The 16,300-nt window shown below is 42.8% G+C and overlaps 1 protein-coding gene across 2 annotated transcripts in view; it reads left to right on the top strand.

The window, feature by feature from the left end:
* Nucleotides 1–16,300, top strand: part of bach2b (BTB and CNC homology 1, basic leucine zipper transcription factor 2b) — a 134,214-nt gene that overhangs the window by 78,170 nt on the left and 39,744 nt on the right. For both annotated transcript variants that reach the window (XM_072678479.1, XM_072678469.1), the window contains exon 2: nucleotides 5,893–6,147. In XM_072678479.1, coding sequence (XP_072534580.1) covers nucleotides 5,905–6,147 — 243 coding nt within the window. In that variant the 5' untranslated portion in view covers nucleotides 5,893–5,904. The remainder of the gene's footprint in view (nucleotides 1–5,892; nucleotides 6,148–16,300) is intronic.

Genomic DNA, 16,300 nt, shown 5'->3' with positions numbered 1-16,300 from the left:
GCTTGATAATGAACTGATTAGTTGGTGTGTCAGAATAGAGAAACCACCAAAATACACAGGCCAGGGACCAGGCATGGAACCCCCTGTGCTAATTAGCTGCACACCAGCAGCCCACTTCAATTAGGGTTTAGCTGCTCTACACCTTTTTCACTCTGCGATGCTGATCTCGGATCAGCGGTAACACTGATACAGCCCTGGAACCCCTGAAGCTGGAGAAGCGTAACGGCAGCACCGGCGATCCAAAATCCATCATGCCGCCCGGCTTTGATCCGTGCAGGAGCACTGCTCACAAAGGCGGCTGGTTGCTACGCTTGGCAGGGAAGGAGAAAAATGCCCTCGGAATAAAAGACACAAGAGAGCGAAAGAGAAGGGGAGGGGGAGGGAGAAAGAAAAGACAGCTCTGCAACACTCAGCACTTCTAATCAGAACGCAGCGCAAACCAGTCATTTTGTGGCGAGGTTTGTGTGCGAGCGCGAACAAACGCCATCCGTGCGTCGGAACGCGCCGGCATGGAAAAAGCGCATTCCGAGGCTGAAATACTGTGTTTGGATTCCTATGAACCTTGCAACCACATCTGGAAACATTATTCTTGGAAGACAGGTCATTATCCGCCGTAGCCAGCAGAGGAACGTTCACGGGCCGAGGGGGAGAAAAACACAAAGTGGAAAACAATAAATCGGAGCAGTCAGACGGACGGCCGCTGCGGATGTCTGGATGCAGAGCTTGCTCTGATTTGCGGTGATCTCGTTTGCGGTGACACGTTCCCTGGGTCTCGATTCAGGCACTGTGCACATTCTAATACTTCTAACACTCTGTAGCATCGTCTCAAGTTGAACAGTACCGCGTTGGACTAACTGGAAATGGCAGATTTCCAGTCATTACATCACATCACTGAGTCGTACCTGATGAGCTTTCCTGCAAACAACAAAAAGTGATAGCCGGCAGCCTGTGTAGAACAGACCTTGCTAGCCCTGGTGTACAGAGGCTCCTCTTCAGGGCTCGTTCCTGCACATTTGAGACGGCCTGAGCAGGATGTACTGACACATCATGGCTAACTGACATAAGCAAATGCGAAGTGTAAACGGGGAATGTACTTGAAGGATACACTAGTCATGTCCTTCAGTTCCTTTCCTACGAAACAAAATGGCCTTCGATGACCCAACTCTCGAGAAATACAGCCTTCCTTGACCACAGCCTAGGCTTTGGAACACAGAGTCTCAATGGTCTTGCTTGGCCCCTTCCCTTCTGCTAAGTAAGGCAACCTGCGAGCACTGAGCGCCTGTTACCATCAGTACGTACGCTATTGCTTTTCCCAGTGTGAACACACTGCTTGCACTGGCTGGTACACGGCGAAAGTTCACGTTTTGAGACACAGCAACAGAACTAGACGGCCTAATTGCACAAAGAGGCATACAACAAAAGGGAGAGAACATGCTAACGGCAGCAGATCTATGCAAAGGATCTGTGTAGGGGTGCTCAAAAAGCCACATCTTAACCATAGCGAGGCGTCATCAGAGGGAAGCGTTCTTGGAAGCCAAAGCCTAGCATGAACGATGATGTCATGGAATCAGTGATGTATCTTGAAAGCGCAGAAAGCTGACAAATGGTTGCAGCCTGATTGATAACGCTCTGAAAACCCAGCTAGAGATAGGGTGGCCCTGTTTCAGAGCGGCTGTTGAAATACGGTGGTTTGGCCAGAGGGTTAGTCAGCAGAAATGGTCGACTGGTGGATATCTCTCAGTGTTTTTTTTGCAAGCATGCACTAGAAACGCAGTCCCGGCTACAAATAGAGTCGCCGCAAAGCTGTCTGCTTGTGTTTGTCCTATTTCTTTGGGTGTTTTTTTTGCTTTGTTTTTTTGTTTTTTTCATCATAACCACAACACCCCACCTCCACCCCACACACACTTACACACACACCCACACGGTGCAGCTTGCAAGCTCTCAGCTCTGTGGTTTGGGTAAGTCTCCATATGAGAGGAGGAACTGGCTTCTGGCCCACTGGTTCCTTTCTTCAGCGCTGGAGTTTCCATTAGCACACGTTTCCAGGGGCCCAGGACAACTTTCCGCCTTTTGCACTGGGTTGAGACCACGCAGCCAGGGGTCCTCTCAGCCCAGAAGCTGTGCTGGGCAGCCAAGGCGGCCTTCTGCAGCTCTTTGGTCTGCGGTCTGACCTGCTAAGACTAGAAGAACATGCTCGTCCTACAAGTGGGGACAGTACGAAGGTGACCAGCAGGGTTCATGCTATGTGTTTTTGTAATGCGACCAGCATTCTACCTCCTTTAATGCTGGACCTGGGTGTGATGGACCTTCAGTGGACGGTTCCTTAGAGAACGGTTTTTGCAAATGATATGCGTATGCATATTTTAACCCAGATTCTTCCCGACTTGGTCATCTCCAATTTCCACCCAGTAGCTAGAACGCCCACATCACACAATGCCATCAGTGCAAGGAAATAGGCAAAGAAGGGGGTTTTACGAGACCAGAGTGGGAAGGCAGTGAACTAGCTCACTAATACATCCACTTGTTGGCTGCGTAGCTTGCTTTTTGCTTGTTGGGGCAGTGCCTAATTTCAGTAATACAGGGGTGGCATGCAGGGGGAATGTCCAGAAGGCAGTTTTTTTTTCAAAACATAAAGCCTAATGAAGGTCCTCCTATGCATAACTGTCTTAAAAATGAAGCGTCTGACACTTGCTGCTAGAAATAAGCTGCTTTCAGAAATGTTGAGACTATTTTTTCAGTGAAATCTCTTGGTGTTAAATGAGCGCTGAGGATTTGGCTGTGTGGTGCTTGTGCGCCTTGGACCGAGCCCTGTTTGTGAGAACGGAGGACGGAGGAGGATAGCTGCAGCCCTGGGGGCAGTGGAGGCCTTAGCACTGGCTGTGGAAAGTGTAGAGCTGGCTCGGCCTGGGCGCTGGGTAGAGGAACTGTTTAGTCATGCACAGATTACACCGAGCTGAGAGCAGAAATTGGCCTCGCATGATGTAAATAGCTTGGTGTGTCGTGGAAAAGACTGGCAGAGGCTGAGAGGCGAGCTCATTTATAGCTTTAGTAGGAATGTCTATCTGCCTCTCTGTAAGCTAGGAGATCTATCTCTGTCTTTCTGTGCCTGTCAGTCTATCCGTCTGCCTGTTTATCTATCTGTCGGTCTATCTGCACTATATGTCCAAATGTTTGTGGACACCCATTTTAATGAATGCATTCAGCTACTTTAAGTGGCACCCATTGCAGACACAGATGTGCAAATGCATACATAGACAGCGTGTCTAGTCCTTCTATAGAAGTATTGCCGATAGAATAGAACTGTGGAGCTGTGGAGTAGTGGAACTGTGTTCTCTGGAATGATGGATGGTGCTCCATCCAGTACTTTTAGGATGAGTTGGGGGGGGTGAGGTGAGGTCCTGACCTTACTAACGCTCTCGTTGCTGAATGCAATCAAATCCTTACGACAGAACTCCCTGGACAGTAGAGATAAGTAGGATAAATTTTAATACCCTTGATTTTGGTACAAGCGGTGAATGAGCAGGTGTCCCAATACTTTTGTCCAAATAGTGTATATATATCTGTTCGTCTGTCTATCTATCTATCTATCTGTCTGTTTCTCTGTCTGTCTAATTATCTATTTATCTCTCTATCTGTCTGTTTCTCTGTCTGTCTATCTATCTATCTCTATCTGTCTGTTTCTCTGTCTGTCTAATTATCTATCTATCTCTCTATCTGTCTGTTTCTCTGTCTGTCTATCTATCTATCTCTATCTGTCTGTTTCTCTGTCTGTCTAATTATCTATCTATCTCTCTATCTGTCTGTTTCTCTGTCTGTCTATCTATCTATCTGTCTGTTTCTCTGTCTGTCTATCTATCTATCTCTCTATCTGTCTGTTTCTCTGTCTGTCTATCTATATATCTCTCTGTCTGTTTCTCTGTCTGTCTATCTATCCTTCTGTCCATCTGTTTGTTTTTCTTTCCATCAGTTTGTCTGGCTATCTGTCTGTCTACCCTGTATCTTTCTTTTCTCCTCTTACTCTCACTCATTCTCACTCGGTCACCCTCTCACACACTGTCCATCACTTTCTTTTAGATTCTCTCTCCCTCTCTCTCCTACTGAGATAATGGGAGTAATGAGTTTCCTCAGGAGATGAATTACTGTAAGGTCTTAGTGCTTCAGGCTCTTGGATTCGGCTCCCAGATTCACCTTCAGCTGGTGTTTATTCCATTGAGCAGACGATGTTTGTTTGCAACTGAAGTGGAAAAGCGTGTGGAACTTTCTGCCCATCTTTCCTCTGCGGCTCAGGAATGAAAGCTGCACATGGGTTTTCTTAGTAAAGCACTTCATTGAGGTTTGGAAATAGTGCTCCGACTGTGTGTGTGTGTGTGTGTGTGTGTGTGTACAGAGGCTGTGAGCGTAAACAGAGCCAAGACAAAAAGCCATATTCTGAAAGCGCTCACAAAGAAACAAATACACTCGCGAAGCACCTCCACATACTCCCATGAGGAGACAGGAAAAATCAATACGCAGTGTGTGCGTGTGTGTGTGTGTGCTGCCCTCTGCACTGTGTAGAAGCTGCTTTCTTTGTTACGTGAACACGAGACTCATTCACAGTGTGTATTCACTACATGCTCTATGCAGAAGCCTTGCTGTATTAATCTGTTTAAACACAGCGTTAAGAGTGTGTACGTGTGTGTGAGTGTACGCATATACATCCTCGCATGAAAGTGTGAAAAAAGTGTGAAGCATTCATGCTTAATTTCTGTGTGTGTGTGTGAGAGAGAGAGAGAGAGAGAGAGAGAGAGATCTATTCCCACTCCAGCTAAAGCTTTCTGGTTAAAGCTGTGAGGGGGTGGTCATGGTGAGATGTTAAATCATGCTGCTATAGCAACACTGAGGGATAGAGTGGATCAGGAATCAGTGGTATGTGTTATGTGTGTGTGTGTGTGTGTGCATTGGCAATTTTTAAATATGCTTCATTTAGGACATAAGATGTAGTTTCATCATTATATTATAGGATCTAGAACTTTAGTTTCTCTGTGTTGTTGCTGTCAGGTCAAAACCTTAACATTTGATGACGAAAATGGTCAAAAAGTACTTATGATTTTTTTTTCTTTTTTTTTTTTACTCTTGCCATTGAATGAATATTCTGTTATGTGAAATCCAGAATATTTGACAGTGATTCCAGACTGGATTCCAGAGAGTTATTCCAAAATGTTGATTCATGATACCAGAATTGATTTGATTGAAGTGATTTAGGATTCCTGAAGTTTGAAGAGTGGTTTCAGACTTTTCAATGTTTCTTCCACAATTTTGATTAATTGATAAATTGCAGAATTTTAAATGATAATTCCAGAATTTTAAACAGTAATTCCAGAATTTTTTAACAGTAATTCCAGAAATTTTTAACAGTAATTCCAGAATTTTAAATGATAATTCCAGAATTTTAAACAGTAATTTCAGAATTTTAAATGATAATTCCAGAATTTTAAACAGTAATTCCGGTATTAGAATGTTTCATAGGAATTCCGAAATTTTAAACATTGATTCTTTTGAATGATAATTCCAGAAACCTGACTGATGATGCCACAATTTTGGATAGTAATTTAAATTTCATTTTACTGTTATTCATCAAAAATGTAATTGTAAATGTAAATGTGATTCCAAACTTTGAATGGCCATGCCAGAATTTTAGATAATAATTCCAGAATTTTAAACATTTAAACGATTATTTAAATGACATGTAAAGGATCCTGACCTTCTGATGAATTCTGATGATTCCAAAATTTTACAGTGATTCTAGAATTTTGAACAGTTATTTGTCATAAATGTAAGTAGTAATTTCAAGTTTTGATCACCCTTGAGCTGCGTTGCTGCTGTTTCCTAATGTTTCCCTCCGTCTCTCTGCAGGGTGAGAGCGGTATGTCCGTGGATGAGCAGCCTGAAGCCCCGATGTACGTGTATGAGTCGACGGTGCACTGCACGAACATCCTGCTCGGCCTGAACGAGCAGCGGCAGCAGGGCCTGCTGTGTGATGTTACCGTGCAGGTGGAGGGCAAAGAGTTCCGTGCCCACCGGGCCGTCTTGGCCGCCTGCAGCGAGTACTTCCTCCAGGGCCTGGTAGCTCACGGAGACAAGGAGCTGGTCTTCACCATGCCAGATGAGGTACAGGACAAAGCACACACACACACATACATGCATGTGGATTCATGTTACACTGGAGTACCATGTTACTGTTGCCTTTGTTAGTTCACAGTAGCTGATTGCTTCATCCATACAAGCGCTGTTCAGAGTAGTCTGCTGAAGGTGCACTGAAAGTCATTTTAAAGAAATGAGGGGCTGCAGTTATGGATTCTCTCATAGCACCATACAGCGTGCAAGCAGCTAGGTTTCAGCCTGCACTACGACGGATGCTTTGAAGGGTCAAAGTACAAAAAATGTATTAATGACATTATAAAAAATGAGCATTGAACCAGCACTAGTATGTGTATATATAGTATAGCACTGTAAAACTTCCTCCGGCTCAAAAACAAACACAGCAGTCATTTTTATCCATTAATCACATGATTATGAGCTGTTTTGTAATTGGCTTGTCAGTTTTTAATGTGTCTGGTAAAACAGAATGTCGCAACCCTAAGGGTCTCCGGGCCTGCCGCTGAGTGACTCTGCATTGCAGCCCAGGGGCTTCTCATGGTGAGAAAGACCTTCTCCCACTTGGATGGCTAAGTGATGAAGTTTCTACCACGCCCTGGAGAATTTTTCCCTCTGTCTGCAAGGGAACTGTGTGTGTGTTTGTGGTTCTTTAGTTTGAGAAAAGTGCTATATTCATTTAATTCCCCATTAGATTAGACATATCATTATTGTGATGTTTTTATTATTGCAGCAGTTATTAGCACACCGTGGGTACAGTACTAAAACTCTAAAAAAAGCTCTACTGCATTTGGAAGCTGGAAAATGGGGAAAAACATGAATCTAATCTTTGCTGTAATGAGGTGTGTTTCACATTACAGCCTCAAACACAACAAGATTTGACAACAGAGTTCCGGCACCGTTAATCTAAACAGCACTAATCTAGAAATGTAAAAAGATTGCATGAATGTGCTGGTTTTACTCTCTAGATGGGCTGTTCTTTCTACCCCTTACATGCTTTTCAGGGAACAGCTTAAAGCACACTGTTACAGTGTGGATTTCACTCGGAGCAAAAAAAAAAAGCTTTAAATAAGCTGCTCAACCACTGACCATATAAAATCTAATTTATTTGTCGCTTTTTACAACTTTTGCCGTCGCCAAACAGCTTTACAGAAATCCAATAATAAGACAATAGAGCAAGAACACTTCCTCAGAGCTGAAAGAAGAAACCTTGGGAGAAACCAAGACTCACAAGGGGGAGCCATCCCCCTCTGGTCAGAACTAATTATAAATGACTAATAAATATATACATTAACAACACATATGTCTGTAATGCTCAGGTGTATATATAAAAAAGAAATATATAATGTTTCATGCAACAGTGAAATGACCACCACACACACATTTGCTAGAGAAATTTGATATTGCTGTATGAAATACTAGAGATACTGCAAGTATGCATGTAACAATAATTACTTTCCAAGCCATAAATACTGTGCATCCATCCACCCATCCATTTTCTGCCCGGAATCATAAGCAGGAATACCACCCGGAACGAGAGGCCAGTCCAGTAAACACCATAAGCTAAATATATGATTTAAAACTGATTCCAGACTTTTAAATAGATTATGTCAAAATTCTTAATCATAATTCCATATGTTTGGGTACTGAGTGTTGATGGTATTCCACAGGTTTGTGTTGTGATTTTAGAATGTTTATATTTTCTGAACTATTCCATAATTTTGGTTGATGGGTCCAGAGTTTTAAACAGTTTTCCCAGAACTTCCATTGAATGATGGTTCCAAACTTTTGAATTATTCCAGAGTTGAATGTGATTCAACTCAGATTTTTTTTTATTTTGAACATTTATTATAAATATTATCATATTTATTTTGGAAATGACACTGTTTCTCATTGGGATGCTCAATTGCAACAATCTAAAAAAAATTAGCATATGAAATATAGAGAGTTAAAATAAAAAGAGTTTATCAACCATGTGTATGTACACGCATCAACGCTTGCCTGTGCGACCAAACTTGTTTAAAGATTTTAAAAAATGATTTAAATCCACACTGGCTTTTTATATACAGTATATACCCTCAGAATCATTCAGGTGGGGTATTTTGTGTGAGAGTTAGATGGTATGAAGCACATTTTATACGAGAAAAGTACAATAGCACCATTTTTCGTGCAGGTGACAAAACAGGTCCTCAGTGCACATTATGCATCAAGAATGTAAAGAATGGTGGCCGATGCTTGAATAGCCAATCTGTCAAGTGACCTTTGGTAGGTTGATAAATGTGTTGGTGTGTGTGTATGTGCCCAATATTATACAAAAAAAGACCCTTTTTGCTGTCATTTGTCTTTTTGTTATATATGTGGCTCAGTCAGTTCTCACTGCAAATAGTGCAAGATCAGAATCATTACTTATCACTTACGACTATCATCAATTATCACCTGACTGTCACACACACCACATACGTGCATGCATATGCATGACCTAACACCTGTAAACACAGGTACGAATGAAGCGATTCTACTTTTCTGTTGAAGTGTCACTGTCACACATAGTGTGATATATATATGTATATATATATATATATATATATATATATATACAGCTTGTTGAGTCCCTGCCGAAGAATAGTACTCTCTGGAGCGGATAAACACAAGCCTGTTGGACCATGCCTGATGCCGAGTGCAGTCATGGTGAGCCCCCTAGCATTGAGCTGTGGTGCAGAGAGAACTGCGTTCTCTGGAATGATGGCTGGTGGTCCGTCCAAGACTTGAGATGAGTTAGGGAGTTGGGGAATGAGGTTGAGTGGTGATCACCCAACATGCTGATGCTCACTAATGCTCTTGACACTGAATGCAATCAAATACCCACAGCAATGCTCCAAAATCTAGTAGAAACCTTTCCCTGGACAGTTACTCAGACAAAAGCAGAATAAACTCTTTTTAACACCATTGATTTCAGTAGTAACAATGAATGAGCAGGTGTCCCAATACTTTTTTCCCCATATACCTATATAAAGTATATATTGATAAGCCAAACCATTAACACATTAACACATTCTGTTAATAACAGTGGCGCATGTCAAGGTCTGGGGTTTTTTTTAAGTCAGCACAGCGGACGCAGGAAAAAGAGTTCAGTGCTCAAAGAAACAGGAAAATGAAATTGGAATATAATTGGTCAAATTACTACGTGATTAATTATACAGTTATGTAATTTCATTTTCAAGTATGTAATGCAAATTGCATGTAAAGCAAAACCTACTAAACTCATAACATAAACAGCACAGAACTAGACATACTTCCACTGGCCTTGTACTCACCCTTGTGATGTCTTCATTATGAATTATAAATATGTAATGTGTACATATATAAATATGGAATTCTATTTAAATAGTCCCTTTCGCACACTGATAGTAACTCTAGACATCTAAGGTTAACAGGGAAAGCTGTGCATGGCGGTTGGATAAGATCCATCAGGTTTCAGCACATTCCTTTGTCACAATGTTTGTCAGCTCGCAGAAGCAGCCCCAGGGAAGAGGAAGCCTGTGAAATAAAAGAGTGCACTGCCCGTCCACCTCTCCCTTTTCATCCTGCATTAATTATTCATCTCGCGCTCCCACACTCAGGTGTGAATGAGAACGACGGGAGAAAATGACATCATTCATAAGCGGAGGTTCGGAGGGTGGTGAAGGAGATAAGATCTTCGAGTGCTCATCCTCACCTCTGGTGCGGGCGAGAACGTGTCATTTTGTTGAGAGAAAATGTGGTTTCTGCTAACCAGCTATTTTCTGTATGCTCTGAACCAAGAATCCCATTAAAAAATGTGGACTTTTCAAAACTATGGTAAGGCAGTGTTTTAGACCGTGCCTCAGATAACCATTTCATGTAGTACCTTTCTGTGATGTATCTTTTAGAGATATTGAACTCTAAAATGGAGCATTTCGCACCAAACCCAGTCAGAATTGCTTTGTTTGAGTACATCTTAAATTATTGATGCAGAAAGTTAAACTTACTTTCCTTCCAGTGTCTCTAGATCTTTTGGGGAATGTGCCACACACATTGACAGATTTAACACCTTTCCACAGGCTACTTGCCTTTATGAAAAAAGGAAAAGTGATGCCTCACTGATATTGCTGCTTTGACTTGTAATAAATATGATCTAACGCAGCCCAAATACTTTGATTTTAAATTTTATTATCATCAAAAACTCTCATTAATAATAAAAAATAGGTCACAAAAGTGCTGACCAATGCAAACTGCACTCAAAGTGAAGCTTGAGTGCCCACTCAGGGAAAACACAGCACATCCAACAAGAATAAAAGCCTCATATATAGAGCAGTAAAGCACTGATCTTCACACATTAAAGCACTGAGTTCAAACTTCTGGTATGGCCATGTACATAACAAATACTATTGGCACACCCAGAGAGAGCACGGCTGATTGGGTCAAATGAGAGATTTGTGTGTTTCCAAAAAGATTGATTCCAAAATTACCTGAACAATAAATGTCTAGAATGTAAACTCATTGAGAGTCACATCCGAAGAGAGCAATGCCTTCAAAAAGCTGTGTCACAGAAAGCTATTGTATGAAATTGTCTGATATCTGAGACATCATTTTACAATAGTTGTGAGAGAGAAACGTGGATATTTTAGCATCATCAATATCACGTATAAAACTCTAAAGACACTAGTAGGTTCACCGGTGGCTCTGAACAGTTAGTAAAATGACTGTATTTGTGTTGTAGTAGTGTTAGTAGTGTGTTGTACATCCCAGGAACTGCTGGACTTCACAATGAGCTTGATATCACATTTGAGAAGCCTGCAAATCTGACTCGGTCATGCAGATTTCTCCTTTTAAACATCCAGAGAATTTGACCCTTCCTCTCTAGAGAGGCCACCCAGTCTCTCGTCACTTTAAGGCTTGACTACTGCAACTCTCTTCTGGCTGATCTCCCTCAGCGCACCATCAGGCTCCTGAAACTTATCCAGAATGCAGCGGCACGGGTCGTCTTCAATGTACCTAAATTCAGCCATTTAACTCCTCTGCTGCGTTCACTTCACTGGCTTCCTGTAGCTGCTGCCCGCATCAGAGTTAAAACCTTGACACTGGCCTACAAAGCCAAGACTGGATCTGGTCCTCCGTACTTGATGGCAATGGTCAAAAGCTGACCCGCACCAAGAGCCCTTCGAGCTTCAAGTATGGCTCTTCTCGACCCGCCATCCCTTAAAATCCAAGGGAAGAAAAGCGTCCAGGCTTGTTTCTGGTCTGACACCGAAGTGGTGGAACGAACTTCCCCTGGGTGTCTAAACAGCAGAGTCGCTCACTGTCTTCAAACGCAGAGGGAAGACTCTCCTCTCTTTCGAGAGACGAAGTGTAGAGTAGAGTATTGTGGTCTTCATACTGACTCATGTGTTTAGTAATATCTAAGCTTAGAGGTATCTTCTGGATCCTAGTCTATACAAACTAGCTAAGGATATTTTCCAGTAACCAGTGAAGCACTTTTGTAAGTCGCTCTGGAGAAGAGCGTCTGCTAAATGCCTTCAATGTAAATATAAATGCATTGCGACCCCTGGTTGCATTCACTGCCAAATGTCACGTAATCTTAGGTCTACAATGAACAATTTCACCCCAAACCACTCTGAATTATATATTTACCCTTTCTGTTAAACATTTGAAAACATGCTGGAATTTCCTTTCCAAGCTTAGAAATCTAGAGTTTGAGTGTGGATTTGCCTACATTTGTGTACACAGATGTGTGTGTAACAAATTGCATGTCAATTCATTCACATTCTTTTAACGCCTTCCACTTTTTAAAGATGGGCTTCAGGCTGCTCTTTGTCCCTCTGCTGTCAGTGGGGAAAGCAATGAGGAGACGGCTCTCTAACACACTCCTACACCCACGCCCGAAGATGTGCCGCACTCATGCTTGCAGAAGACTGCCACCTACGTGTTAGAAAGGGCAAGTGAAGGAGCGAGGGGATGGGGATGGGGAAGGGGGTCTTACCAGCCAAAGGGATAGGGGGGATGGGGGGTGGTGGGGTTGGAAAAAAAAAAGGAAAACACATTGCAGATGAAATGTGAAACAAAGACCACCCTCCCCTCCCTCTCTTCATCCCCCCTTTCTCTCTCTCTCTCTCTCTCTCTCTTTCTCTCTCTCTGTCTTCTCTGTCTTCTCACAACCCCCCACTCTCTCTCTTGCTCTCTCTCCTCCTCCACCCCCCCCCCCCCCCCCCCCCCCACTCGCGATGACCTTGTTTGTTGTTGAACGGAAGGGGCCGCATTGGGTTAGTGACATCATCTGTGTCAGCCGGCGTGTATTTAGCACCGAGTGAGAGAAACAGGGAGAGAGAGAGGCTGTTAATCGGCTCTTTGTTAGGAGTGTGATTCTGAACAGAAGCTGAAAAACAGTCGCTCTCCTCCTCAACAAAGAGAAAGGAAAGCCTGGAATTAGTGCTTTAGAGGAGCTGGAATTCTCCATCATGCCTGCAGCCTGGATAGACTGTACTGGAATGAGATCAACTTGATGTTTTTGCTGGATTTCATTCTGCCTTCAAGTTGAGTTTGTGAATTGTGAATGCCCAAGCTTCGTCCTATTCTGCTCACCTACTCAGTGTCTGAAAAACATCTCTGCACAGCCATTTGTATCTGCGGTGTATCTATGCAATATCTATGTACACATTATCAATCTATATACGCATATCTATGCACACAATAAGCTGAATACGACTTAAGCACATCTAAAACCCTATTCGGACTGGGTTAGACATCAGTAAAAAACAAATAAATAATTCATTAAAAATAATAATGATAATCAACAAAAATGACAGTGAAATTGTAATTTTACGGGACAAATTTCCCGTGTTAAAATCCTCGCATCAAGATGGCAACGAGGATGAGCCAGTTTCTAGTAAGTTGTATTTTCTATGAACCTGGATGGTTGCTTCGCATGTGGTCACATGATCATATGATTATTAGTTCTAGAAAACAAAAAGTTACTGAGATGCAGAGCAGAGCTCAAAAGAAAATGATGCTTTAGCTGACGCTAGCAACGGTCCGTTAATCAGCCTGTGGGGTCTGTCTTTGCTGACTGACTTTATTGTCTTTCTCCTCCTGCTGATTCTCATCTAATGTGGCGAGGATGGAGACCAAGTTCTACGATGGGACTGAAATGGTTAGAGGATCTGACGTGACCCTTCAAGACAGAACAGAGTCTCTTCTGTAAAGCAGGAAATGACCCCACAACCCCATGTACATTTAGGGCCTGTTTACACTAGGCATTAACTTGTGTTTTTGTATCCGTATAGTATCTGGATCTACTTTGAGTGGATTCTGTTTACACTTGCCTTAAAAATGCGTCCCCAGTGTGACCAGATGAGATCCCATTTTACTTTGTGAGAAAGACAGCACACCACCCCGTGCATCATTTCTGTAGTACTGCCTTTTACTTCTGGGTTCTCATCAGAATTGTCCTGCTACGGGAGAATGTGGACACTTTAGAGGAACAATAGAGGTTATTCACATTTTTAGATGTGGCTGTATCAGAAAATGCAACTATTTAAACAAGGGAACGAACTCAGCTCATTCATCAGTCTCCAACCACCTCCAAAGGTGCTTTGAGTGATACGATCGTAATCCGATCACAATGCTTCCTGAGGGTGTTTACACCTGGCTTTTCGTGCGGACAAGTGAAATCCGAACAAATCCGAAGGTGTAAACAGGCTCTTATACCCTGTCCCCTTATATCTGGATATTTTTTCCAAACAAAGGTTTTCCTGTCAGTCTCCAGCTCAGTCCACATGAGAACGGACAAACGTCCGCAAAACACTCGACTGATCATGCCAGCCTAGCAGGGGGCGCTGATTCCTCACTGAGTGTCGTTCAAACAGCAGGCCTCCTTAATCCGAACTCTCACACAGTTAAGATTATGATCTAGGTGTTACAGCTTCACTATCAGTGTCCTGATATGAATGACCCGGACATTTGCATTCACACAAACAGCTCCACCAGGTAATGTCGGGGGGTACCGTGCATGCCTAACGGGAGCTTAAGGGAGCAGTCCGTTTATGACACGTCAGCATGAGCCCACTTCTTTGCACATGGTGTACTGCAGAAAAAGCAGCAAAATGTCAACTGAGTGGGCAAAGCTCTTACACGTCCAAATCCATGTTGAATATTTAATATCAGCCTGGGACACAAGGTTAAGCTTAGTTTGGGTTTAGATCAACTCCCATCTAATCCAGAGCATGCCATTCAAACTGTGTTGTTTAATTGACCATGTCCAGTGCTGTGTTTACATTATGACAATAGCCAGACAGTGGCAAACAACGGGATGTTCCATGTTATTCAATGGAACCGCAACGGGATGTGCTGACACCGCAGTGGCGGCAGCGCACCAGATGCCGAATTTATCCCGAAGACGTCCAAGCGCGCCCAATTATATACAACCAAACCCACACTTAAACAAAACCTCCCAATTAGAAACAGTAGCGTGTGTTTAAAACACTGTCAAGATAAAATAGTGGGTGACACCGTCACCCCACAAAGCCAGCCACACCACAGCTATTCCAGGAACTCCATGGCAACGCATGGTGCTGTCAGTCTGCAGTTTTCCGTGCCAATACATAAAAGCAGCACACACCAGCAGGCTTAGCTAGACTTATTCTGAATCATTGATGTGCCTGTAAATGTCCAGCAGTTCCTGTCCACACTACCAAAGCATGTGTGGATACTTTTTTGGGCCTAAAAACACCTGAAAGGTTGGAGTGTTGATGAATGCGGACATCGCCATCAGACAATTCAGTGCGTAGTCTCTGCCATTATTTCCAGCGTAGCACTCTGTAACCTCTGAATGCCCTGTTCTCTGAGACTGATGGCAGTGTCAGTAACCCCACGGCACACGGTGCAACTAGATCATAAGAGGAACGCTGCTTTACGCCTCATTGTAGCCACCGTGTGCGAGAGAAATGACAGATTGGTGTCAGGTGAGTGTGAAAGGGCAATGTGTTAGCAGCCCATCAGGAGATTCAATCTGGGCCTCTGTGTGCGACTCAATCAGACCTCCTAACCACTGCAAGCTACAGATCAGTGCTAAGCTGCGCTCTGCACTCGTATAACTTCAAGCTTGTCTCCTCATCTGGTCAGCAAAGGACCTTTCGTCTTAAATTGCTGTTGTCTTTAATACTGTGTCTATACCAATATGTATAATGTGAGAATTGTATATGAGGATTTCAGAGATCATTCATTAGGATTACAGCACTTTCAGCTATTGGCTAATCGGCCTTAGCCCCTTAAACATACGGGAGACGGCTGCACGTCCAGGCTTTCATCACTCCTGTATTTTCAGAATAGCCCAGTCAGTTTGTACTGTTTTCTGTGTAGTCACGGAGTTGGAAGCATTGCCATGTTATAATCCTGGGAATGTATGGGATTAAGGGGGCACTACAGCCAAAAATAAAATTAGAAACCGTCACTACGTGTTGTACACATGACCACTGGCCTCCCTCAACTGTGCTGCAGTAATCTGAGAATGAGATTTTACCGTCTAAACACCAGAAAAATCCTTTTGAAAATGTAACTTGAAGGTAGCTTGAGATAAGCTTTAGCTTTTGATAAACTTCAAGCACTGTTAAAAATAGCACAATTAGCTATAGCACTGTCAGTATTTTTATCAGTGTGGAGGCTTTCTATGGGTTGTTTAACATACAGTATTTGTGTAGAACATTGATGGACATACTCTCAGAATTCATATAAACCGTTGTGCTCAATGTAACAGAACTAGGCTACCCAAATAATGACTTATTTTCTTCAGGTTTGGTTAAATTAATGCTTTATTTTCATTGAGTCTTTTGCATAAATACAACTATCGCCAGAAATTATGGCTTACATTCTTGAGATTTTTCTATCCTTCAAAATCATGCACCACAAGCTTTGTGTTTGGTACAGCTTGAGAACTGAGGCTGACGTGTGATTTCAGACACTCGAGAAGTGCCTTGAGTGAGAGAGAGCGTGAGAGAGAGACTGAGAGTAAGAAAGAAAGAGAAAGAGAGAGAGACTCTCTGTTTGTGTGCGGTGTGCCACAGTTGAAGCTTCACAGCCAAGCAGTGTCACTATGATTCACCATTGTTTGTGTGGATGTGTGTGTGTGTGTGTGTGTGTGTGTGGTGTAAGTGATTCA

The sequence above is a fragment of the Salminus brasiliensis genome, chromosome 1 (genome assembly GCF_030463535.1).
Source record: "Salminus brasiliensis chromosome 1, fSalBra1.hap2, whole genome shotgun sequence".
Lineage (NCBI taxonomy): Eukaryota > Metazoa > Chordata > Actinopteri > Characiformes > Bryconidae > Salminus > Salminus brasiliensis.
The sequence above is the reverse complement of the archived record's forward strand: the minus strand, read 5'-3'. Positions and strand labels throughout refer to the sequence as shown.